Here is a 25,410-nt window from a genome sequence, read left to right on the forward strand (position 1 = left end):
CCAGCTCTCCACTGTCCTCCTCCAGCTTACCATTCAAACCCAGCTGGCAACCAGCTCGCAAGGAAGCTTGGAAATGCAGCTTGCAGGGATTAGCGTCCCTGTGATATGGACCAGAGGAGGGGAAAGAAGAACCAGAAATGAACTCCAGGGCAAACAAGTCTAGGACCCTAAACCCACACAAAGGATTTTTAAAAATTCATAGTTAACAAATCCTAGTTGGAGGTTTATAATTTATACTAGAACAACAAAGTTGTTTGCAGTGACTCTCATCAATGGGATACCAAAGTCTGGGCAGCTTGAGGCATTTACCCATTAAAATCAGGACAGCCTTGTCAGAAGGGCCGGTTATATGTGTACATGTCCACATTTTTAACTGATGTTGGGAGCCCTGTAATTTTCCTGAATTTAGTCAACCTTCTTTTTAAGACACTGCCTGCCTGAATGTATTGGCCTTTTAAATGAAGAAGGCTCCTACCCCTAAAGCTGAGTTGTCCCTTTTCTTTCATTTGGAATACTGAGAATCCCTCATCACTTTTCTTGTTAACCTTCTATTTATCCGTTTGAAGGTTGCTGAGATTTGCTTATACTATAACTTCAGTGATATTTTCCAAGATGAATTTTCATTTCAATCACCAAAACTCTACTGCACAGGATACAGTAAATATTTGTGCTCATTCCTTTGAAGCCTCAACCTGGCTGGCACCACTCTCTAAATATAGATCAGGATTAACTGAGTAATAAGGCAGGAGTTCACTGTAGTTTCTCTAATAAATTCTTCAATACTGTTGCTGTAGAGGAGTCTTTCAAAGGATTTAACCTCAGGTAGACAGAAACTTCAGAAGATTGGGAAATGTTCACGTTCTAAAACATTGACTATGTTTGAAAAATTGTAACAAGCTTTATGTTATCAATGAGATCCAGAAAAAAATTGTCCATATTTTCAGTCCCCTATTTCACAAATTTCGTTATGATTTTTTTGTTTTTGTTTGTTTTGAGGAAACTGGTTGTTTTACTGTATTTCTACTGGTTCTAAAGCTAATCTTGTTTCCTCCCTCCCCTCTAAAATTGGGCATGTTTCAAATTTTGCCAATGTATGCTAGTTCTCATTCTATTAAATTTTTAAGGGCAGGGATAATGGAAAATGGAACTGATCATGTTAAAAAGGGATAAGAAGTAAGCAAAAAGGCTTTAATTTAAAATTATGAGAGAAGTTCAGTGTTTCAGGGAAATAGCAGTGAAAGAAAAATACCTCTTTATAAAGAGCAGAAGAAAGAACCTTAAGGCTAAGTTAAATTAGACATATCAAACATTTTATGGGAAAGAGAGACAGATGTGCTTTTGAACTGGAAAAATATTGGTCAACTTTTCGTTGTGATCACACTTTAGTGGTGTCTATGTGAAGCAAATGTTTTGGCTCTAAACTTGTTGTTGCCACTTTTATGTTTTCTGCGTTCACCAACCTGAAGAAAAAAGAATAAAGCATATTCTGACTGATAAAGTAAATCAGAAAACTTTCCCTTGTCTCAATAACACCACTTAGTGATGAACAATTCAGTGTCTTTCAACGGAAACATTCCTTCTAAAAACTACACAAACCAGAAATGGAGCAAAATTGGAGAAAGTGGTCTCATTGCATTTTGCTACCCATAATCCATTTGCTCACATGAGAAAACGTGGTGTTGGAAAGGGCCTGTGACATCATTAGATTGTAAATATGTCTGCTGTCCTGTAAATGAGGCAGACTGTGACAACTATTTTTTCCTTTTAAAATAGTATTAATGGTATATTTTAATTCATTCTTTTCCTGAAGTGGCCCTAATATATTTTAAGATGTACAAAATTTTAAAATGTCAGAATACCAAATTTATCTACATTTGTTACCTGTCTCCCATGAGACACTGGGTGCTTATGTTTGTTTGATAAAACTTTATCCCTGGACACAACATCCTTTAACATCCTAGAATGTTAGCGTAGAAAAGGAACTATCAGTCCTTAATTTTAATGAAGAAAGTGCGGCAGAGAAAGGCCATGGTTTCTGCAAGGTGGCACAGAAAAGTACAGTGAAGACATAATTAAAACTCAAATTTCTTGATTTTCTAAACCCCAGCTCAGAGAACCTTCTACTGTATCACTTTGCCTCACTAGAAAACTAAGAACTATTTCCCCCAACACTAGTAACTCACTCTACCCATGAAAGTCACTGCAACAGCTTGCTTGCATCTGCAAATTTGTATCTATATCAGCACCTCAGAAAACATGTTCATATAGCTGAGACATTTTGCTTAAGACGAAATACAGTTTTATAGTCTACTAATTGATGGTCCCAAGAAAACAGACTGTCTCCAGTTGTATATGGGTACCTTAATGAATAGGACAAGTGTCAGGGTGTGTGACACAATTGCCTGAGTATGGAAGATAGCAATGAAAGTCTCCACAAAAATATTAATACTTTCCTACAGAGAGGCTTGCCCCCTTCAAGTGGGAGCCTTTATTAAAGTCCATAGTTAAAACGTAATCTCTTTAACGTTGAGAAAATCGACTTTTAGAAAGTTCATTTATGCCATGTTTCAGGCCTACGCTAAGTTCTACGGCAATAAGACCTGTAAAATGCACCGCAGCTGACATCCTGGGTCCTGGAACCCATGCCCGCGCTGTTTCTACGGGGCACCCTTTCTATATAATCCAACATCCCGAATGAAAACACTAATGCAAGCCTGGCCCCACAAAAACCTAGATAATGCTGACGTTGAAGACGACAGGTTTTTCACTTTTATTTTCGGTTGAGGACTTAATACCACAAAAACACATCAGACCTGTACTGGAATAGGTGTGTGGCGGAGCGGGAAAAGCATCGGGTCATTTCAACTCGACTAGAAAGGAACACAGCGATGCCCTCGCTAAACTTGTCGCTAAGTTCCCACTTCGCCATCGCGGGGTGCGTGGAAAACCCCCTCCCGCCCGGGGCCCCGGCAGCACTCGGGGATGCCGGCACGCCTGGCTCCTTCCCACCCGCGAGCGGCGCTCCCCGCAGGGCGGGCCGGGGCGGGGAAAGAGAAGCGCGGCGCGAAGGGCCGCGGGCGGCCCGGGAAGGGAGGAGGGAGGCTTGGGAGGCTGGCGGGCGGTTTTATTGTTTCCTTTCGCCCTCCTCCTCCCGCGCCTCGGCCCCGGCGTCACTGGAAAGCCGCCCGAGCCGCCCGGCGGCTGGTTATTTATAGCGCGGGCTGCGCGCGCGTCACGGAGCCCGGCCCGGCTGACGGGGCCGCTGACGCGCTTGGCCGCGGGGCCGAGTCCGCGGGGCTGCGCGCCGGACGCCGGCGACAATGGGCTTCTGTGTGTGCAGCTGCTGTCGCCGCCGGGGGCCGGGGGCCGGGGGAGGGGGGCGGGCGACTCCCCGGCTCGCCTCTCTGTCGGCCGCGAGCCCCCGAAAGGTAACAGGCCTCTTTCGCCCCTGGTCAGGACCCGGGCCCTGTGGGCTTTTTTTTTTTTTTTTTTCTATTTTATCAGTAAGTTCTCCTTGCCCCAGCCTCCGGTTTCACTTCCCGTGTTCCCTCTATCCCAAAAACCGCCCCAGTATGTCGAGAGAGGGGGATCTATCCAGCCGGGGGCGACCACTTTGTGAGCCCCGGGGAGCGGGACCCGTACCACGCGCGTCCAGCTGGGGATGCGGTGACCGAGGGGCCGGGAGCGCCGGGCAGGTAACGTATCCTGGACTTAGAGTCGGGGGGCTTTGTTTGGGTCGGGAGGAGGGGAGTAGGGATGGGTGTGAACGCCGGGCTGCCCTTCCGGGACTCCGGTCCCCCCTCTTCGCCCCCCTCGCCTGCGCGCTGGAAGCCAACCTGGGTGTGTAGCGCGAAGAGCGAAAGAGAAACTTCTCCTGCGTGACTGACTAGATGAGGCTCCTCCCGAGAAGCCGAGATAATAGAGGCCCCTCTCCCGCCGCCCGCCTGCCTGCCTGCCTCTCCTCCCCCGGCCGCTCCCTCCTGTCGCCCCACCCCTCCAAGGCTGCGGACCAGCCCCCTACACTTCCCCCTACATCTCTGGCGGGTTCGCGCCGTGGACGCCCCCGCCCTGCGGGAGGAGGGGCTGGCGCAGATTTTAGGGACTTCCTGGGATGAGGAGACCGGCTCTGAACCATCCCCTTTCTGCTGCTGGGAGCTGGGGAAGCTTGCTCTGGAGCGTCTCTCACGTGGCAGGCAGGCAGAGAACTTGCTGTACCTTCTAGGAAATTACAATCGATTTGTAATGCACTTTCGCTAATTGAGAGTTCAAAATTAAACTTTAATAAAGCATTTGTGTCGTCTCGTCTAATTGTGAAAGCTTCCATCCGTCCTGGTAGATAGACTCTAAGTCTCAAGTTAATGGCGCTAAGCTAGATTTCCCCCCCCCAAGTACAATTCTGTCAGCCGTCGTCGGCGCAGCTGGATTTCCGTAAGGTACAGATGTTGCTAATGACAGCTTAAGCACGGATGGGCAGATAGCATACGGAATGCAACATGTTGCCATATGGTTCCTTTAGCCTTTCACCTCCAGGGATATCAATCACATATATTCTGGGAGGAACTTAATGACTCTCTGAACAGCAAAATGAATTACCTGGTACAATTTATATCCCTTGACCTGATACGTTATAACAACAGGAAGATAGCATCTCGCAATTTCTGTGGTATAAATTGAGCTACAGAGCTACATTTCAAATTCTACAACATCTATTTGTAGTTTGAGGGGCCATGTCATATTCTGGCTGTAAAATCTGTTTCTGTATTGCCCATCTCCCTCCCCCTCCTACCTCTGGACAAAGCAAAATTTATAAAGTTTAGCAAAACGGGGGTGTCGGAAATTGCCAGCCAACCGATTAATAGATGAAGTATGGAGAAATGGAAACTAGGACTTCCAGAGCTAGTTACTTCAACAAGAATTAGCCATTTTCAGGAACACCATACTTTTAAGCATACAAAATTAAAGGACTCCGGAAAACGTATTTTCTGTTAGTTTGTTTCAGTATAGCTCCTAAATCTATTCATTAACTATTTGAAATTCTCCATTTATTTTCAAACTTCAACCATTCCTACACTTTGGAAATTACAGAAGACAGTTCTCAGAAATATGAAATACAGGAAATGTAAGTAGCACCTCCTCAGCGAACCAGTTTCTGTATCCACAACCCCATGCACTCACTATTTATGTAGCTTAACTTGAATCATGTACATGGTGGTACTGGTAGTTTGCTTTTTCCTCCCAACATGTCAGTGACAGCATACTTAAATTGCTGTTTCTCTCCTACTGGATTGATTCTGCAATATTTCACAGGTGTGATTTTTAAATATCCTGGTGACTAATAAAATGTTTTGATTGCCTTTCAGCTTATAAACGTGGTTGTCTTTGGTTGTATTTTACTGTATCCTTTTTCTATTCACTAATACAGATGGATCACATAGAAAGACAATACTTTAAGGGCAAAAAAGTAAAATAACTTACTAGAATTTCTAAACTTTATGTTTACTTTTACCTACTAAAGGATATTTGAAAGGTAGAGACACACTTTTAAAACTTTTCGCTTCTGGCACTATGTAAACATTAATTCATGTAAACTAATGACTAGCAGAATGCCCAAAATAGGCATGAACAGTCTGAAAAAGTATTTACTTTCAGTCATGTCAAGTTTCGGAAAGTGTTAACATTTTGAAAGTTTGTCTATATATCATGTTCTTTCAGAATTATTGTGAAATTATAAGACGATGCTTCTCCTCCCCCCCCCCCTTTTGTAGTGGCTGATTTGTTACCTAGTGCTTGAGTTAGTTCGATAACTTTGATAATTATTATCAAATAAGATCTTTTGTGTGTGTATATAGGAGAAAATCTTATACAGAACACATTAAGATATACATAAGTTATGGCAATCCTGTTTTCTGGGGCTGTTTTTAAAATCTTCTAATGGCTGAGGTTTTATTTCTTTTTGTAGCACCAGCACTCGATGTGTTTTAAACATGATCAGTAGTGATGGTGAGCTTGTCAATAATGACTCCATCTCCATGACTTGTGAATAGGCGGTGAGTGTGTCCTTTAATCAGTCACACAGAACTTGCTTTATAAAGCTGTTATTGTCATGAACAGATATTGCAGTCTTTTGTCAGGACCAGTGATTATTAAAGTGTTCCTTCTTCAAAAGCCAGGCCGAAAGTCCTGCTGTGCTTCATTTCAGAATTGAAGTCCATTAGTAAATAAAATGCCGAGCTGCACGATATGCTTTTCATCAAGTTATAGGCTTACATATATTTCATTAATAATCTTGGACCCTTTTGTAGACATAGGTAGGTATACTTTTGGTGTGTATATATATATATGACAACAAAAATAAAATATGTATCTTGAGCATGACTTTTATTTTAAATGAAGATTTGATGGATGTCCATTGTTACTCTAAATGAGGTGGCTGGCTGCCAAGGGAAACCCTATAGTCAGAAAGTACTAGAATTGTTACTGCCTACAGGGAATCACTTTCTGTTTTTTGAGTTCTCAGCTTCACCTCCTCCTTTCAATAGTGCCCTTCCATATTGCTAATCTGAGAATTAGTCTGAATATGAAAACTTTTGAAAATATGTTTGTGTTGTCCAAGAAAATTTTCACCAGTGATTCTGGTTGCCTGCTGGTTTTCAGCCTTTATCTTGAGTGTGCATGTTTATTCTAACTGAATGAAGAAAGACTATTAGAATTAGGTATATTCCCCATGCTAAGTATTTAAGATGGGCCAGGAGTCTGTTTTTCTCAAGGTAACATGGGACAGCTATGGACAGGCATTAGGCCTCTCCTAGAAGTCTTCACTCAAGCGATTGTGGCTGAGAGGAACAACCAGGAAAGAGTCTAGTGCCCCGTTGCACTTGCCCTGTTGGCTTTTCAAATGCAAAATCCACGTTGTTGCATTGGGAAACTTGTTTCTCTCTTTTATGGTATTTCATTTAAGATTTATTTTTTAACTACCAGTCTGCAAATGTTTAACCAGCCAAGCAGGAAACTTTATTCTCGGCTGTATACAGCTTTTGTTTTTATCTGGGTTAGCATGGGTGCCATGTAAATACCATATAAAATTTGACTTTGGTTGTCCTTACTTTGAAGATTGACAGGGGCTTCTTTAATTAATCTTGTTTCATGTTCTGTATTGAGATACTGAAATACAGTATTTTATGCAGTTATAGGATTGTGTTTGCATTTATTTAATTTATGTTTCTTTTTTTTGAAGCATGTAGCCTTGAATGTTTGTTCTACCTTTTTTTTTTTTCACATCATTACTCTGGTACTGCTTGATGTAACTTGATTAGCTCCCTCCCCAGTCATGATTGGTAATTAAAATAGGCATTAAAATTAGTCACTTAGCAATTTTGCTGTTCAATTGGCAATTAAATTACTTAATTGCAATTAAAGTCCTAATTTTAATTGGCAAAATGATAGATGTAGATTTAAGATAATATGTATAAATACTTTAATAAGTGTCTATATAAGGATTACTTAATTACTCAACTTCAAGTTTATGCTGTTAACTTTAGAACTTTTAAGTGAGCAATGAAATTTATATTACATCTATTCAAAGGATATGGTAATTAGATTTATTACTTATCACTATAAGGGTCCTTGCTTTAAGTTACTTTTGTAGTGTTAAAATTGTAGGCTTGATAATTGCAGAATTATGATGAGGAAAAGGGCATATATGTCTCTGTTGCAATATTATCAATACCTTCATTTTGTAAATTAAATTGAGACATTCTAACCACCAATTAGTCTAAGGAAAAAATCAAAAGTGGTTATTTTATCATTAAAGATAGAACAAAAACTAGCCAGCTGTGATTTACATATATATGTATTTTATCTAAGTTTAAATAAATGCTATCTAATACTGGTAGTGTTACTAATGTTATTAACTACTTTTAGAATTTGCAGATATTTGATATTTTCTTAGCATGTAGCAACTTATTTTCAGAATCTTTACACTGTCTGTTAGGACTTTGTACATTTTAGTGATGCCCATGTTTACTAAAATTAGCAATGAAATCTAAAACCAAAGTTATTCTTCTTTGCCTAATAAAAAATAGTTCTTAAATAAGAAAATAGTAAGTGGTTAATTTTAAAGCAAGTATTTAGGAGATGGGAACTGTGTGTCAAGTATTAACAAAAAAATGAAGGATTTTTATTATGCAAAATACTGTTTGAGTGGCATGAGGTTTTACCATATGTTCAGTTTCATAATTTTAATTTACAAGAAGATGCTTCTAGAAAAAAGAATGCTGTGTTTTTTTCTGCACATCTTTACACATTTCTTGTACTGAGTTCTGTATCAAAGTAAGAAATAATTTTAAAAGTATTTGTTTTAAGTGCTTTTTGGTAAAAATCGGCTGAGAAATACTGAATAAAATCTACAACTACCCAAAATGTGAATATTAACAAAGCAGTAGACTTGTTCTTTAACCATCCTATGAGAAAGGAACAAACAATTTGGTCAATTAATATCCTGTCAATGCAAATGAAATGGCAAAAGCAAAATAATAAAAAAACTTTCAGAAGTAAAAACTCAATTTGTATTTTCAGAAACAGATTTTTTTCAAAGTGAAAATTTATTTCTTCTATCAGTAATGTGACTTAGTGCCCAATGGCAACGAATGCTGTGAATGAGTTTGTCCAAATGTAATTTAAAATGTCTTTTAATGCTAAAAATAGGTCCTACTAAGTAATTTTATTATGAAAAATCTTAAAGTTGCCTCCACTCTTACAGCATAACAGGTATGTCTGTTTCACTATACCTGCATTGTAAGGTCTATTCTGAAGTCATTTGGGAAGAATGGTGAAAGAAATCCCTAAAGGCCTCTTTCCCATGCATTAAAATAGAAAATCCTATGGGATTACATTCATGTTTGCTTTCTAAATTATGCCAAAAGCTCAGTTTTATTAAGTATAATCTGCCTAGCCATGCATAAAATAAAATACTTTGGTTTAGATGTGAGTATATTTATTATTTATGTTGATTTTTAATGAAAATATGTTTACATGTACCAATATGTTCTACTTAATATTGGTTAATATCATAAAAGATAATATAGTAACATTACCTCCCTAAATGTTTTCTGTGGTCATCCAATAGTATTTCTTAATAGTAATGCTTTTTAATTTATTGCAGTTGGTTTCAAAAGAAGATAGGAGCAATTTTTAATCCCATTTATTTTAAAAATTATTAAGAAAATAACCTTCATTGTGGGATAACTTTACACATTTATACATGGCAATAGTTTAAAGTTATATCAGCTACAGGGTCCTGAAAAAACCATTATTGTCATTTTAATTGAGTTATAAAATACTTTACTTGAACTATTTATGTTCAAGAATCTTGAAGGGTTGCAGTCATATAAATGCAGAATTTCAGTTTCTTTTAGCCTAAAGCATCGTTTTAACATTTTCTGAAAGGTTGTTCAATTCTACATTTTGATTCCATATGTGTAATTAAATCTCTGTGCACAAAAGCATTCTCTTATGTACTAGCAAATATACCCACAGGAATCTCCTTCTAAACTATAATTTATTTAAACATGTAATCATAGGATTTTAAAACATGGTTTCATTTTTCCAAACTGTATGCCAGTTTGAACTTGCTGGTGATAAAATGAGAGATTTTATTACCAGTTTGATTTTTTCCTTCTGTGACCTAATAGTGAGTTAAACATGAGCAGGAGGAAATAAAGAAAATCTTTTGTGACCCTAATCCCATGTGTTAAAACTGTTTCCCTTTTGGAGAAAACAGAAGAGAATCAAAGATTTTTAGTTATTTATGAATTCCAGTACAATATGAATATTTGGGCCTGCAGCCTTCTCTTTGGTTTAGCTTAATAGCGTGCGTGTGTGTGTGTGTGTGTGTGTGTTATTCTCTTGAACGTTGTGGAGTCAGGCCCCCTACTGACTGGATCAGTCAATTACACACACATTGGCGGTGCTACTGAGACATCGTCCCATCAGAATCTGCTGAGGAAAACTGTAGTCTGGGGTTTTGAGCGTGGCCTTTTTTTTTTTTTTTTTTAAACACTTTCTGATCTATATGCTGAATCCTTTCCAACCCAGCTCATCCGGGCCCTACAGAAACCCCAGCCTAAGAAGTAGCTTATTCAAAATTGGTTTAAACGAGTTTAACGCCTTACATCCGGCGTGTCTTCCTAAGAAACAGTAAAAGCTTCCCAGAAACCAGAATAGGACTTTGAAGAGGAGAGAACTCTTACACAGATGATAGAATAGATAAGAAAGGTCTCCCCTTTCTCTCATTTTAATTTTATATGTAATCACTCCATTCCCAGTTAATAATAATTCTTATAATAAGCTGCTGTGAAAGCGACCCTTCATTCTTGGTGGCATTAAGACTTGGACAAAGGCTGTTATCAGGAAGCCGCACTCGACAGGTTGCTGTTAAAGAATAACGCATCACATTACAATGTTTGGCTTCCTTGGAGCTCACTTGAAGAACTCCAGGACACTTTTCAGTTCTCTGGGACGACATTTTCAAATTGTCCCAGGCTCAACCCAATCTAAATTGAATGTTTTTTATGGCAATGAGGGAGGGGGAAGCGTGCAGAGTGAATGCATCTACTTAGACGGGAGTATGTGTATGGAGGCTGGTGGTTATAACCAACCTGAAAGTTCTCCCGGCCCCCGTTTTCCTAGGACTATATTAAAAAATAATAACTGCCACCCCGGCGTGCCTGTGCTTGAGTTTCCGACTGCCTGAAAAGAGCGGCCGGGAGCCTGGCCCACCGCGGGGATCAAGGAAAGCTCCCCGTGGCCGCGCCCTGCTCCCTCGCGGAAGGGGAAGGGAACCCGGGAGGGCGCCTCTGAGCTGGTGTTGCTGCTATTTTGGGCCCAGCCTGGCCGGTGCGTCAATGCCTGCGCCCCTGCGTCACCGCCACCCCCACCCCCTTCCTTCTCCCCGGCTCTCCAAACTCTCACTTTTTCCCTTTCGTTCGCATGGAATCGCTTCTGCCCACGGGGCGCTGACGCTACCGAGCTCATGCTAATATGCTATTCTTCGCCCTCCCCTCCTCATCCCCCTACTCACACACCCTTACCCGCCACCACAACCTGCCCCCCCACCCACTTCCTGGTTTTATTTTTTTCTTGCGCCCGCTAGGGCACCGCGGAGCAGCGGCGGCGGCGGCTGCAGTAGCTGCAGCCGCAACATCTGGGGGAAACTTAAGGTGGTCACGTAGGTTTCCCGGAGGCTGCGGCGCAGAAAGAGCCCGCGGCTTCCTGGGGCAGCCGCAGGGCATCTGTTGGCAACGCCTCCCCAGCCGCCGGCGAGCTGGGGGCAGCAGGGAGTAGGCAAAGGCGGGGCTGCAGATTAGGGCTGAGCAGCCCGGGATCCCGAATAGTTCCACGGCGCCATCGGCCGGTACTGAGAACACGAGTAGGGGGGCAAGTTGCAAAAGGGTCCCGTCGGCCTGGAAGCGAGCCACGCCGAGAAAGGAGGGGCGGCTGGGACGCTCTGCGCGAGTAGAAAAGCGGGGGCGGCTCCGAACTCTCCCTCTCAAGGTCCAGCCTCTTCCAGCCCCGCGGGAGAAGCCCTAGGAAGACCGCCCAGCTCCGGCCGGGAGACTGGGGGAGGGAGCTTGCCCTCCGGAGCCGCGGCGTTGTCTTTGCTAGAAAGCTCCCTGCGCCCGCGGCCTGGCGAGGGGAAATGAATTGCAAAGCAGAATCGGCGGCGACTCGGACGGCTGCGGGGGTGGGACACGCTCCCACAGTCCGCTCGGGCCCCTCTCCTGGCTGGGTTGTAGGCTCACACATTACGCTTTGCGGAGACGCTGTCTCCAATCCCCACCCGCTTAGCTTTTCTTGTCCAGTCGTTCTGGGCTCTAAGATTGAGGCTGTGATAGACCTTGTGTTTCAAACGAAGGTCGATTTATTTCTCTAAAACTCGTGGAAGGGGTACAAGTTGGTGGGCACCGAGGAGTATCGAAAGTATTAGAGTTTGCAGAAGGTGGGAATCAGAATACCTTTCTGCAGAAGGCGCACCTGTTGCCTGCTGCTCGGCTGCATTGTCTGCGAAAGAAAAAGGCGCGACGCTTCACTCTGACTTTTGGGGTTTCTAAAGAGCTGGGTCACGGTCACTGTCTTCTCTCTCCCCTTCCTCTTCCCCCCCACCCCCAACCCCAGGCACCACGTCCTCCATCGAACGTGGGCACTGCATGGAAATAAGGAAACAGAAAAATAAGCCCTACCCCCACTCCCATTCCCTTTCAGATGGGAGTGTGGGAGTGGGGGGAGGGAGGGAGGGAGAGAGAGAGAGAGAATGAGAATGAATATATGCCAGAAGAGGAGGAGGCCTGGGACAGGAAAAGGGAGTAAAAGGGATGAACCGGGTAGGGAAATCCCACCCGAACTGCGTGAACCCTCTGAGCGTCTCGTGTCATGGGACATCTGTTCGCTCTTCCGCTAAGGGGGTGACGAAGGTGGGTGGGAGAGGTTAGGGCGCTGCAAGGCACATCCCATTCCGTGCGGCTCCAGGTGCGTGCTACCTGGCCCACGCCGGCCTTCCCTTCCGCCTGGGCTTTTGTTGCACCCTCCCCACATGTGAGCGGCCGAGCCGCTGCGAGGGCGCGGGGGCTTGGGGGAAAGTGAAGTGTCGCGGCACTGCGGGCTGCGCAAACCTGGGAGAGGTCACACCTCTTTCGGAAAAAAAAAAAAAGAAAAGAAAACACCAAAAACCACCCAAGCTGGCTACCAAGGTGAACGCGGAGCGGTTCCCACCTTAAAATCGGCCCTGCTCGTGACGTCAGGTCGGAAATATACCAAAGCGAGCGCGGGCCAGGAGTCCAGGGAGCGCGGCGGCGCCGCGATTGGGCCGCGGGCCGCTGACGCGCGCTGACGCGCGGAGACTTTAGGTGCATGTTGGCAGCGGCAGCGCGAGCCACATAAACAAAGGCACATTGGCGGCCAGGGCCAGTCCTCCCGGCGGCTCGCGCACAGCTCCGCGGTCCCTTTTGCCTGTCCAGCCGGCCGCCTGTCCCTACTCCCTCCCTGCGTGAGGTGTCCGGGCTCCCTTCGCCCAGCTCGCCCACCCCTCCCCGACCCCTGCGCCCAGGCTCCCAGAGGGAACTGCACTTCGGCAGAGTTGAATGAATGAAGAGAGACGCGGAGAACTCCTAAGTGAGTAGATGCAGCCCATGCAGTTCGCCTTCTTTTATGCTTCTTCCTTCTTTTGCACGTCTCTTCTTTCCACTTGTGTGGGATAGGTTCTTTGGAAGTGGGAGCCAGAGGCTTCTAGTGAGAGTGGGACCGAAGGATGGGGAGTGCGTGCGCGTAGTTACCGAGGGGCATTTGTTCGAACTCCGGCTTTGGCACTAGTGGGGAGTTGGCTCCCGACAGAGGCTTCCAGGCTTCTCATTGGTGGACGTGGAAGGGAGACTCCACAGTTTGGGAGCTGAGGACTAGCCCGCGGAAATGTGAGCAAAGTTTGCTGTTAGTGAGGAATTGATTGTGGCCTGTGAAGACGGAGACTCCAAGTCCTGTGTATACGAGGGAAGCTGCCCACAAACTGACAAGGGAGAGAAAGTTCTTCAGTTTATGCGTTGCTTGGGAACTGTGTCTCCGCGGCTGGCCAGCGCGCGATGTTTCCCGGGTATTGTTGAGTAAGGGTGGTATTGGTAGAGTGTCCTGTTACTAAGTTGTCTGAAATTTCTGGTTTTGACATATGCTGTCCTTGGCTTTGCGAATGTGGAGAGAGAGAGAGAAAGAGAGAGAGAGAGAGAGAGAGAGAGAGAGAGAGAGAGAGAGAGAATATGAATATGTAAAGAGTACAGTTATGAAACTGTGGAGCTACCAGGGAGTTAATATCCAACACAGGAATATCTCTAAGGGCTGTGGAGGTCGAGTCTCCTTTCTGCTTTTTCTGGGTAATCACCCCCCCCCCCCACTAGGAAGCAAGATTGTGGGGGAGGGGAAAGAATAGAAAGAGAGGATACTGGCTTTCTTTTTCATTAGTAGTAAGACTGTCTGTGCGCTAGAATGCCTTCTAAGTGGGAACATCTGAAAATTACTAGGACACAAGAATGCCTTGTTCCAGAAAGGCGGATCGTGGAAGGCATTATGGGGAAGGTGTTCGTCTTGCTGTTCTGGGAAACATTTCTAATATTGGTGCCAATACCATATAAGCAGTATGTCCTCTCTCTGCAATTGACCTAAGATACTCCTGGAAAAGTAGGGTCCCCTCTTCCCACCTTGTGGCCATTAAAGATGCTGAAAGACAAGTTTTCTGGAAAAGTGAACATCAATTTATCTGCAGCTCCAATCCCAGTGCTCTGTCAAAAGCACCTTAGAAATGCGGATGCTTCCACTCAAATTGCCTTCTCAGTCAAGGTCTTTCTAACATTTTATAAGGGGGAAGATTGTTTTCTCATTTTATATTCTTGACTTCTACTTTCTTCCCCTCTACCAAAAGAAAAGGCAATTTCACCACATGAAAAAAAAAAAAAAATGCAAGAGAAGGTTCCAATGCTGTATTTTCAGACTCTAGTCTTCAAACTGAGGTCCTGAATTAACCTAAGATGGAAATGACCTCTCCACCTACACTATAGCAAAGGGGCCAGTTCATTACATCATAAATGTTAAATGAGTTCATGGACTAACTTTCCTCTTGCAGGATCCTCTCTCTGCAAGGATTTACACAGTGCAATGGGTGGTATTTTCTGTTGTTTCAAGTCATTTCTTTTATACATTCATTTTAAGTGCTGTGTTTGGTAATGGCTTCCCACTCACTTCCAATGAGATGAACAGGGAAGGCATAGAAGGGCCTGCCTGGTGAGTCTACATATGCCCAGTTGAATCTCTGTCAGGAAGATACCCTGAAGCTTCCTGTGTCTGTATTTCAGGGAGGAGATTGGACAGGCTGGACTCCCCATTGCTTTTCTAAAAATCTTGGAAACTTTGTCCTTCATTGAATTACGACACTGTCCACCTTTAATTTCCTCGAAAACGCCTGTAACTCGGCTGAAGGTTAGTGCAACTTCATTTCTTTCCTTTACTCTCCGGAGTTCCCCAAACATTAAGAAACAGGACAAGGCGATCTTCTTGGCAAACTCTGTAACTTAAGGTTTGCCCAACCCATCGCCTTGGGGAACAACTTTCTCATCGTGAAATTCAACTTCATTTCTAGATGGTCATTTCTAGAAAGAGACTGCTGAATCTGAGCTTCAGAGAAGAGGCTCATCTGAGTGGGATTGACTGTAAAAAGGTGTGGGGGGTGGTATGGAGGAGATGTTTGGAAATACCTAGGGGTGTGGACCCTCAGTAGCTTTTTAGCTCTGGGTCTTTATTTGGTCAGTCTTTCCACATCCTACACTGTTGTTCTGCAGCATTCTCCCTCTCCTGCCCTTCCTCTCGCTCCCCCATACGCTCTCTGACTGCCGCGGGCTGCCGGTGTAGCTCCAGGTGTACCCGAGCCCGGGAGGAAGTGTTCAGTTGACCAGGCTGAGTGTGTATCACCCTGTTTCATTTCCAGCCATGCCTTGTGTTCAGGCGCAGTATGGGTCCTCGCCTCAAGGAGCCAGCCCCGCTTCTCAGAGCTACAGTTACCACTCTTCGGGAGAATACAGCTCCGATTTCTTAACTCCAGAGTTTGTCAAGTTTAGCATGGACCTCACCAACACTGAAATCACTGCCACCACTTCTCTCCCCAGCTTCAGTACCTTTATGGACAACTACAGCACAGGCTACGACGTCAAGCCACCTTGCTTGTACCAAATGCCCCTGTCCGGACAGCAGTCCTCCATTAAGGTAGAAGACATTCAGATGCACAACTACCAGCAACACAGCCACCTGCCCCCCCAGTCTGAGGAGATGATGCCGCACTCCGGTTCGGTTTACTACAAGCCCTCCTCGCCCCCGACGCCCACTACCCCCGGCTTCCAGGTGCAGCACAGCCCCATGTGGGACGACCCGGGGTCTCTCCACAACTTCCACCAGAACTACGTGGCCACTACGCACATGATCGAGCAGAGGAAAACGCCAGTTTCCCGCCTCTCCCTCTTCTCCTTTAAGCAATCGCCCCCTGGCACCCCGGTGTCTAGTTGCCAGATGCGCTTCGACGGGCCCCTGCACGTTCCCATGAACCCGGAGCCCGCCAGCAGCCACCACGTGGTGGACGGGCAGACCTTTGCTGTACCCAACCCCATTCGCAAGCCCGCGTCCATGGGCTTCCCGGGCCTGCAGATCGGCCACGCGTCGCAGCTGCTCGACACGCAGGTGCCCTCGCCGCCGTCGCGGGGTTCCCCCTCCAACGAGGGGCTGTGCGCTGTGTGTGGGGACAACGCGGCCTGCCAACACTACGGCGTGCGCACCTGTGAGGGCTGCAAAGGCTTCTTTAAGGTGAGCGGTGGCTTGAGTGGAGTAGGCAGGTAGGGAGCCCCTAGTGCCTGGGACCCCGGAGTGCCTCCGCCTTGGTGCTGGCAGCCCAGCCCCAGCTCTCCCAGGACTGCCCCGCTCTCCGGGGTCCACCGAAGCTACCCTGCAGGAGTCCACGGGCTGCGGCGGGGACTTCCGGGTGTCTGAGAAAGGGAAGCAGAAAGACTGGGAGGCCAGGGTCGCATCCCCCTCGCACTGAGCTGACCCGGCTGGCCCCCGCCCGAAGTTGCTGGAGCCGGAGTTGGAAGAGGGTCATTTGCATGTGCTAGGAGCTGTCTTCCCTGTTCAGAATGAAATTGGTTAGGACAGAGAACCGTGTCTGAGCTAACCAAGTGGAACAGAATTCCCTATGGTCAAATTAAGTGATCTCTTTATTTCGCCATCCTGATTGAATAATCTTATCATTTTAAATAGAGAAGGTCTCCAAGGAATGTAAATAATATGAATGCCCACGGATTTGTATTTACTGAGCGTCTCCTTCTCCTTCTCTTGGCATATAAAACACAGCAAGGAGCGGCAAGGTTAGCTCAAATGTTAACGCTATCAATTTTCTTCTGTTAAATGCCCTGGGGGAGGAAAAAGAAAAGAAAGAAAGAAAAGGAAGAGAAAAAAATAAAATGGAATTGTGTGTATGTGTTTGTTTGTGGGCAGGAATCGTAAACCCCAGCCACATATCAGAAATTTTCTCCGAGTTGCCTGATTTTCAAAAGAAGGAAAAAAATTTTTGGTCTATATTGTCCCCTTTTGCAGCGCACAGTGCAAAAAAATGCAAAATACGTGTGTTTAGCAAATAAAAATTGCCCAGTGGACAAGCGTCGCCGGAATCGCTGTCAGTACTGCCGATTTCAGAAGTGCCTGGCTGTTGGGATGGTCAAAGAAGGTAGGTAGAGGGGAGCTGCCGACCCTCCAGTTTGCGCCCTTAGGAAACCACTGCTCATACTCCAGCATCACGTTCCACTTCCCGGTGCTGGGCTCTCCGGCTCCCCCTCAGTCTGGCCTTCAGGACCCAGCAGCTGCCTGCTTGCCCTGCTTCCCCTAGAGAAGGCCGCCAGGCCCTTCTCTCCTTTAACTATACGACCCATTTGGAGGAAGACATAAAATAACCCCGCATTTTTTAATGCTTCTCGTCAGTAAAGGCTTTACAAGCAGTGGGGCCCTGAGCCGCTCAGCCTGGTGCCCCGCGGCTGCGGCCTTCCCCGGGGAGGGACCGAGGCAGCAGCTGGGCCTGGGCTCGGAAAAGCGGCGCTAACAGGGCTCTTCCTTTGCAGTGGTTCGCACAGACAGTTTAAAAGGCCGGAGAGGTCGTTTGCCCTCGAAACCGAAGAGCCCACAGGAGCCCTCTCCCCCTTCGCCCCCGGTGAGTCTGATCAGTGCCCTCGTCAGGGCCCATGTCGACTCCAACCCGGCTATGACCAGCCTGGACTATTCCAGGGTAAGAAGCTGGTGGGGGGAAATCATGTGGATAAACCGACAGATGGGCAGGACCCCCCCCCCACATCCACCATTAACCCTCACATTCAATGGGGTAAAGAAGGCAAGCAAGACTATATGCCTCACAGCTCTGGCCAGGGATTGTAGCTGGGGGCATAGACATGAGGACAGGACAGAGGAAGGAGAAGAGGGACATGCCACAGGGTTTGAAGCTGTGTGAATTCCCACTACCCCACTACCCCTCCGCCCCTCCTCTTCCATATACCCCAGTGCCTCCTCTACCATGAAATCCAGGGGCTGTAGGAACTCCCCTCTCCCCGATCTACTTTATTCCCAGTCCTCCATAGAGGTAGATGCTTTAATCCTCATCCTTCCTGGCACTGTGCTGGGGAAGGATGTAGGGCCTGTCTGGGGGTCAGGGAAGGGAAGGAGAGGGTGTGAAGAATGGCAGTGGGGTGGGGGATCAAGTGGTCAGATCTTTTTTACTCCAGCTGTGAAAAATATGCGGGCTTTAATTGGAGGAAGTATGTTGAGCAAACCTGGTAGTGACTGCAATTTTATTAAGATTTGCAAAAGGGCGTCTCAGCTCGAGGCCCACTCTGGGACTAGCATGAATACTAACGTGTCAATTGTTTTGTGGAGATAAGAGTGAGCGTTTCCCAGGGCTGGATGGCACTGTATTTAGTCTGTATGGAAATGGTAATTTACATATTTAAAGCAGCGACCTCGTAGCACCATCCCTAATTGAATTAATTGCCCCGGAACATCTAATTTCCTTACTGGTCAGAGAGAGGTTTAATTGTTATAAAAACCTGGCTCCCCTACTAGAAACGGGGTTAGCAATTTCACGGGTTATATATTTTAGAGAACCTCATTAAGTGCTTTTTAAAATGAAATTCCAGTTCCAGGCGAACCCTGACTATCAGATGAGTGGAGATGACACCCAGCATATCCAGCAATTCTATGATCTCCTGACTGGCTCCATGGAGATCATCCGGGGCTGGGCGGAGAAGATCCCTGGCTTCGCAGACCTGCCCAAAGCCGACCAGGACCTGCTTTTTGAATCAGCTTTCTTAGAACTGTTTGTCCTTCGATTAGCATACAGGTAATGAGGGAGGGAGGAGACAATCCAGGGAGGCTGTGAGAGAAATCAAGAAAGGAAAAGAAAGGGATGAAGGGAAACCAGAGGGTGGGGTAGAGAAAAAGAATAGGAAATGAAAGTCGGAGAAAGGAAGAAAAAGAAAGAAAACAAAAAAAGACAAGGGAAGGAACGAGCCCAGAAGCCTTGGATGAATGGAATGGAGGTGGGATAGGGGGCGTTCTTGATTGTTATGAAATTAAACCCTTTCAAGGTCCACTGGTCTACATTTTATTAACTCTTCAGTAATTAGGTGCCTCTTAAATCCCTCATTTATTGCTCTTCAAGTAATTAGTTGTTTAGCTTTTCTCTCTCTCTTTTTCTCCCCTCTCTCTCTTTGGTATTAATTGCAGGTCCAACCCAGTGGAGGGTAAACTCATCTTTTGCAATGGGGTGGTCTTGCACAGGTTGCAATGCGTTCGTGGCTTTGGGGAATGGATTGATTCCATTGTTGAATTCTCCTCCAACTTGCAGAATATGAACATCGACATTTCTGCCTTCTCCTGCATTGCTGCCCTGGCTATGGTCACAGGTCAGTACTGCAGGTGCAGGGCGCTTCCCCTCCAGAACTGCCTATCAGGATTTGTCCTGGCTTGCCCTTGTCACAGATTCTCCTTGGTTTTGCCAACTAGCTAACTGTCTTGTACATTCTTCTTTTGTTTCTGATTATATTTTCTTTAGAGAGACACGGGCTCAAGGAACCCAAGAGAGTGGAAGAACTGCAAAACAAGATTGTAAATTGTCTGAAAGACCATGTGACTTTCAACAATGGGGGGTTGAACCGCCCCAATTATTTGTCCAAACTGTTGGGGAAGCTCCCAGAACTTCGTACCCTTTGCACACAGGGGCTACAGCGCATTTTCTACCTGAAATTGGAAGACTTGGTGCCACCGCCAGCAATAATTGACAAACTTTTCCTGGACACTTTACCTTTCTAAGACCTCCTCCCAAGCACTTCAAAGGAACTGGAAAGATAACGGAAACTGTCCAGAGGGGGCAAGTCACATGGGCAGAGATAGGCCTGTGAGCTGTCTCAGCTCAAGCTGCCCCCCATTTCTGTAACCCCCCCCAGCCCCCTTGATCCCTAAAGAAAACAAACAAACAAAAACTGTTGCTATTTCCTAACCTGCAGGCAGAACCTGAAAGGGCATTTTGGCTCCGGGGCATCCTGGATTTAGAACATGAACTACACACAATACAGTGGTATAAACTTTTTATTATCAGTTTAAAAATCAGTTTATTGTTCAGAAGAAAGATTGATATACTGTATAATGGGAAATGTTTGGCCATGCTTGGTTGTTGCAGTTCAGACAAATGTAACACACACACACACACACACACACCCCTTAAGGGGACCCACAAGTATTGCCCTTTAACAATACTTAAAAGTTTTCTGCTGTAAAGAAAGCTGTAATATATAGTAAAACTAAATGTTGCGTGGGTGGCATGAGTTGAAGAAGGCAAAGGCTTGTAAATTTACCCAATGCAGTTTGGCTTTTTAAATTATTTTGTGCCTATTTATGAATAAATATTACAAATTCTAAAAGATAAGTGTGTTTGCAAAAAAAAAAAAAAAGAAAATAAATACATAAAAAGGGACAAGCATGTTGATTCTAGGTTGAAAATGTTATAGGCACTTGCTACTTCAGTAATGTCTATATTATATAAATAGTATTTCAGACACTATGTAGTCTGTTAGATTTTATAAAGATTGGTAGTTATCTGAGCTTAAACATTTTCTCAATTGTAAAATAGGTGGGCACAAGTATTACACATCAGAAAATCCTGACAAAAGGGACACATAGTGTTTGTAACACCGTCCAACATTCCTTGTTTGTAAGTGTTGTATGTATCGTTGATGTTGATAAAAAGAAAGTTTATATCTTGATTATTTTGTTGTCTAAAGCTAAACAAAACTTGCATGCAGCAGCTTTTGACTGTTTCCAGAGTGCTTATAATATACATAACTCCCTGGAAATTACTGAGCACTTTGAATTTTTTTATGTCTAAAATTGTCAGTTAATTTATTATTTTGTTTGAGTAAGAATTTTAATATTGCCATATTCTGTAGTATTTTTCTTTGTATATTTCTAGTATGGCACATGATATGAGTCACTGCCTTTTTTTCTATGGTGTATGACAGTTAGAGACGCTGATTTTTTTTCTGATAAATTCTTTCTTTGAGAAAGACAATTTTAATGTTTACAACAATAAACCATGTAAATGAACAGAATTTTGTCGTCTTTCTGGATCAGGAAAAAATAATGACTGAATGGCAACATAACATACACAGTTGGAGATTAATTTGGGATAGGTCACTTATTCAGTATCTGAATTTCAAACTGACAGCCTAAATCTATTCTGGCAAAAGAAATCAGGTGAACCAAAATAGTTATCCAGATAATTCAGTAAAATATTTTTTCTTAACCAGAATTTTCCAGTCTGGCGACCAATATTTTTAGAGTCAATTTAGAATATCTCAACTCTTCTGTTAACTTTGCAAGTAAGTGTAGCTTTCAGGAGAGATGTTCTGGGGACCCAAAAGCTTTTGAACTTGAACAAGGTCAGAGTCTTGTCAAGTACTTGTCTTGCACAGTGATTAGGAAGTATCTTTTTAAGACTCAAGAAGTCAACACAGGTTTGAGGAGTGTTGTACGTAATCTCCAATTTTCCAATTTCTCAATTTACAATTGTTGGGTCATGGAGAAAGGGCTAAGCAGTTCAGGCCCTTTGGGCCTTGGGTCACTTTGGCACAAAGCAGAACTCAGTAGAGGTATTTCTTACAATTCTTTATTTTCCTCATTCAGTGGATGGTGATGAGGTGCAATTTGTAGTTTTAGAATAGAATTTATCCCTTATAACTTTCTCAGGTACATGATAAAATATCTGTGTGTTGGGTCCTGGGCCTAGTATAAGCAAATTGTAACCAGGCCTCTCGGATTCCACCCAGCACGAACTTTCAAAAAAGAAAGGAAACTGATGCTGTAGAAGCTGCTTCCGCTCAGAACCCTTGTCCTTGGGCAGATGAGGTCCAAGGAGTTTCGCCTTAGGGTAGCTGTGAATTCATAGTGAGCATAAGGTGGGAATGGTCTCCTTTGCTGACCCTGGTGAATTACAGATGGCCTTGGGGGTCACTGAAATTTACAAAGAGTGTTATTGTTTTTAAAATGCAGAGTTAGAACTGTAAATTGCCACGAGAGCACTCACGTTTTCTTTCGCTTGTTTCTCCTCTTTTTAAAAGACACGTTTTGCAGGTCAGCAAAAAGAGAGAATGCAGGTCTCGGTGGTAATATAAGGTTATTTTTACAAGATGCGTTTTTCTCCGGGTAACTGAGGGACAAATAGGGTGGCCACATAAGAGATTAAATAATAACGAAATGTTCAATTTCTTGACTTTCTTGAAAAGATGAGACTAGCCATATCATTTTATTTTCACATCTTATGCCCAAGTAAAGCCACAAAGCAGTAAGTAAAGAGAAAGAGAAAGGCTCTTTAGAAATGCTGGGAATCTGCAGAGCCTTCAGCACTCATCCCCCAGGTGTCTGCAGCCCCGGGACAATGACATTCCGTCACACAATCCCCCAGAGTTGAACCCAGAAACGAACTCTGTGACTGGTTCTCCCTTAAGGAAGCGTCGGCGCATCACCCAAGGCCAAGGGGGAGTCGGGTAGTGCGCCTCCCGGGAATTTGGGGTCAGAGGAGGCAGGGACGTCGCTCCACCAGGTCCGCATGCCCACTACACCGGCTCGCCGAACATTCCGTTGTGATTCCTAAATTGCAAATTGGTTAGTGCCTTTTCTGTTTCACAGAGTCGCTGTCAAACTCGCGGCCGCGCACCGAGTTGCTCCGGTAAAGAGCGTCGCATGCATTGCGCCTGCATCTTTCCATATGCATCTGAGGGCTTTTCTTGTCCTAATGTTTCTAGGAGTCAAGTGAGAAGAAGCAACAGACATGCTGCATTGCCAAAAGCCAGACGTTGCATGACCTTCTTCAGAAAGAGATTAAACTTTATAATGAGGGCTTCATACCGCCCTCGTCTTCCCACGTCCTCTTAAGCATTTCAGTTATTGTGCATCATTCCAGCAATGGAAAATACATGATCATTGTTCCGAAGACATGACCATACAGTTCTCAGCTCTGAGGGAAGGTCTAATTTTAAGTCATTGCTATCTAGCCCCATTTTGAGTTTATGGAAAGATGCCCTTAATTCAAACCTCGAGTGAGCAGTGAGCAGCGGTGTCCCCTGCTCCTTCCTGAGGTCTGCCTTTCTGCCGTACAGGGGACGGTCACAATTTCTCTGGGTGCCCTGCTGGCCTTCCGCTGTGGATGGGTGGATGAGAGAGAGAGAGAGAGAGAGAGAGAGAAAGAGAAAGAGAGAGAGAGAGAAAGAGAGAGAGAGAGAGAGAGAGGAGAGAGAGAGAGAGAGAGAGAGAGTATTTGGGGCACTGATTCTCACAAGAGAGATATGTACGGCCCAGGGAGCCGATAGTGCCCTGCAGTGACAGCGGCACCCAACGACCTTATCTTGTGTATTTCTTTCTGGCACTGGACTCCATTCTTAGATAGTTTAGGTCCCTCCTCCCCTAAAAATACCGGTCATGAGTCTTACGGGCCACTGGTTCTCTGCATGCAAGGAGCACAACAGGGAGATATAGATATTCTTGCAAACTTAAGAATGTCATTTGAAGGTTCAATTTCACTTTGCCTTGAGAATCTCTTGGCTTTCTCGGTGTCAGTGCGGCAACGAGAATATCAAATTATCTAATTGTATTTTAAACCTAGGCGTCGGCATTGCAGAAATGTTTCCAAGATACAAACAGGTCTGTGAGGGAAAAGTTTAATTTCATTGCAATATTTTGATCATAGAGTCTTCCGGTACAGGATACATTTCCATCTCGCCAGGTCCTATACAGGAGAGTGACACCAGAGCACTTCTAGGCATCGCGCGTGTTGCGCATCTTCGAGCCACCAGCTCCCCGCCTCGCTTCGCACGCTCGTCCGTTTCCTTTTGTATCCGCCGCGCGGCAGCGCCGAGGTGGCTGCCGAGAGTAAAGGCTGGGGGGCTCCCCGTCTGGGCCTCGCCTCTCTCTGTGGAAGAGGCACTTGTCTCAAGTCCCGACGCTGTCAAATCGAGGTCAAAAATGGAGACAGGTTCCCTCAAGGTGGAAGGGGAAAGGAGAGTATCTATTCTTGGAGATTTAAAAAGTTTTTTTCAGTATTATTTTGACTATTGAATAGAGGTCTGGGAGTGAGTTTCTTATACATTCTTCTCCAAAGGAGGTTGTAAGGTCCCCTCCCCACTTGTCCCCGCTGTCAGAATAGGAACGCTTGCATCGTGGGCGCACCCCGGAATTTCTCAGGATTCCAAGCTTCCCAGGCAACTACAGGCCGGGACTGACTCAATTTCGGAGTCTTATGGAGGAGGAAGAGGGTTTGGGATCTCAGCCGGCGCCCAGTTAACCCTTCTTCCCCATAGGGCTCAGCCAAGACTTTAAAAAAAAGCGCACCCAATTCCAAGTCTTCGGGAAAGGTTCTGCTTAGATTGGTGCATCCGACAGAACCTGAGCAATCACGTTTCGCACCCCTGCATTTATTGTGTTCAGTCGATACTGGCTGACTTTGCTGGTAAAGCAAGATATGAATTCCAAATAGGTCATCACTTTTTAGTAATTCGTTTTTAATAATAAAATAAACATATGGAAATCCCCATTTTACTTTTAAATTTTGCTAGAAACCAAAATATTGCACATAACTGTTTAGGATGGCAAGACTGTCATTTAAAGTCACTTTCCTTTAGTGTGTTCCCTGAGACCATTAGGGGCGACAGCTGGGGCCGCAAGAAGGATCTTTCCTCCGACTTTGTCTTTGCCTTTCCTTGGGAAAAGTCCAGTTTCCGTCGGAGGGCGCCTGGTGGAGCGGTCCTGGCGCGGGAAAGCAGGGCCCCACCCCACGCTGGGGGCGCTCGAAGAGAGCCGCAATTTTGGTCCCTAGCCGCGGCGTGAGCTCTGGGCCCTGCCGACAGTGGCTGGAGAACTCCGGAAAGCAGGGTTCTTGCCGCGTATTCCCCACCCCCACCTCTACGCCTTCTTATTAGTCACCCCCCAACCCCTCCTCCCACCACAGTCTGATTTCGAGGCTCCGGAATTACTGGCGAGGACTTGTGTCCACGATCCGCCCTGCGGCGAAAGTGGAGACACAAGCCCTCCTGCTCTGCCCACTGCGTTTTGGAGGCATAGTTTGACTTTGCGGCTTGCAGTCGTAGACTTTGCAGAGAGAGCCCTGGAGCAATTAGGACGCATTCACTTGGGTGAACTTTGTTTCTCCGTGTCCCTCCCTTTCCTCCCCAGCTGCTCCCTGCGTCCTTCTCAGCTGTTCTACACCCCCGCGCCCCCCACCCTCAGGGCGAAGGGCGCAACAGGCTGCAG

The 25,410-nt window shown here is 45.4% G+C and overlaps 2 protein-coding genes across 5 annotated transcripts; both read left to right on the plus strand.

The window, feature by feature from the left end:
- The first annotated feature begins 2,872 nt into the window (after positions 1-2,872).
- LOC117094988 (translation initiation factor IF-2-like) lies at positions 2,873-9,105 on the plus strand. 2 transcript variants are annotated; one of them, XM_033231445.1, is made up of 2 exons: positions 2,873-3,428; positions 3,524-9,105. In XM_033231445.1, the coding sequence occupies exons 1-2, from the start codon at positions 2,983-2,985 to the stop codon at positions 3,846-3,848; spliced, it is 771 nt and encodes a 256-aa protein (XP_033087336.1). In that variant the 5' UTR covers positions 2,873-2,982; the 3' UTR covers positions 3,849-9,105. The 2 variants fall into 2 exon arrangements, with proteins under 2 accessions (XP_033087336.1, XP_033087337.1); XM_033231446.1 differs by having other exon boundaries at positions 2,899-3,428; positions 3,572-9,105.
- Positions 9,106-10,963: 1,858 nt separating this feature from the next.
- Positions 10,964-21,218, plus strand: NR4A2 (nuclear receptor subfamily 4 group A member 2). Of its 3 annotated transcripts, none has more exons than XR_004441763.1 (8): positions 10,964-13,164; positions 14,886-15,009; positions 15,515-16,380; positions 17,167-17,296; positions 17,685-17,848; positions 18,750-18,952; positions 19,460-19,517; positions 19,667-21,218. XR_004441763.1 is itself a non-coding variant. In XM_033231443.1 (8 exons), exons 3-8 carry the CDS (start codon positions 15,517-15,519, stop codon positions 19,921-19,923), a joined length of 1,797 nt encoding a protein of 598 aa, XP_033087334.1. In that variant the 5' UTR covers positions 10,964-13,164; positions 14,886-15,009; positions 15,515-15,516; the 3' UTR covers positions 19,924-21,218. The 3 variants fall into 3 exon arrangements, 2 of the variants coding, with proteins under 2 accessions (XP_033087334.1, XP_033087335.1); XM_033231443.1 differs by having other exon boundaries at positions 19,339-19,517; XM_033231444.1 differs by having other exon boundaries at positions 15,693-16,380; positions 19,339-19,517; positions 19,667-20,563.
- The last annotated feature ends 4,192 nt before the right edge of the window (positions 21,219-25,410 follow it).

This window comes from Trachypithecus francoisi, unplaced genomic scaffold, assembly GCF_009764315.1.
Source record: "Trachypithecus francoisi isolate TF-2019V2 unplaced genomic scaffold, Tfra_2.0 Lachesis_group13, whole genome shotgun sequence".
NCBI lineage: Eukaryota > Metazoa > Chordata > Mammalia > Primates > Cercopithecidae > Trachypithecus > Trachypithecus francoisi.

Excerpts from the sequence above, each read along its gene's own strand:
- LOC117094988 (XM_033231445.1), top strand. The coding sequence starts at position 2,983 with ATGCCGGCACGCCTGGCTCCTTCCCACCCGCGAGCGGCGCTCCCCGCA. Across the intron at positions 3,429-3,523 it reads CGGCCGCGAGCCCCCGAAAG|CCTCCGGTTTCACTTCCCGT; the intron begins GTAACAGGCCTC and ends TCCTTGCCCCAG.
- NR4A2 (XM_033231443.1), top strand. The coding sequence starts at position 15,517 with ATGCCTTGTGTTCAGGCGCAGTATGGGTCCTCGCCTCAAGGAGCCAGC. Across the intron at positions 16,381-17,166 it reads GCTGCAAAGGCTTCTTTAAG|CGCACAGTGCAAAAAAATGC; the intron begins GTGAGCGGTGGC and ends CCCCTTTTGCAG. Across the intron at positions 17,297-17,684 it reads TGTTGGGATGGTCAAAGAAG|TGGTTCGCACAGACAGTTTA; the intron begins GTAGGTAGAGGG and ends CTTCCTTTGCAG.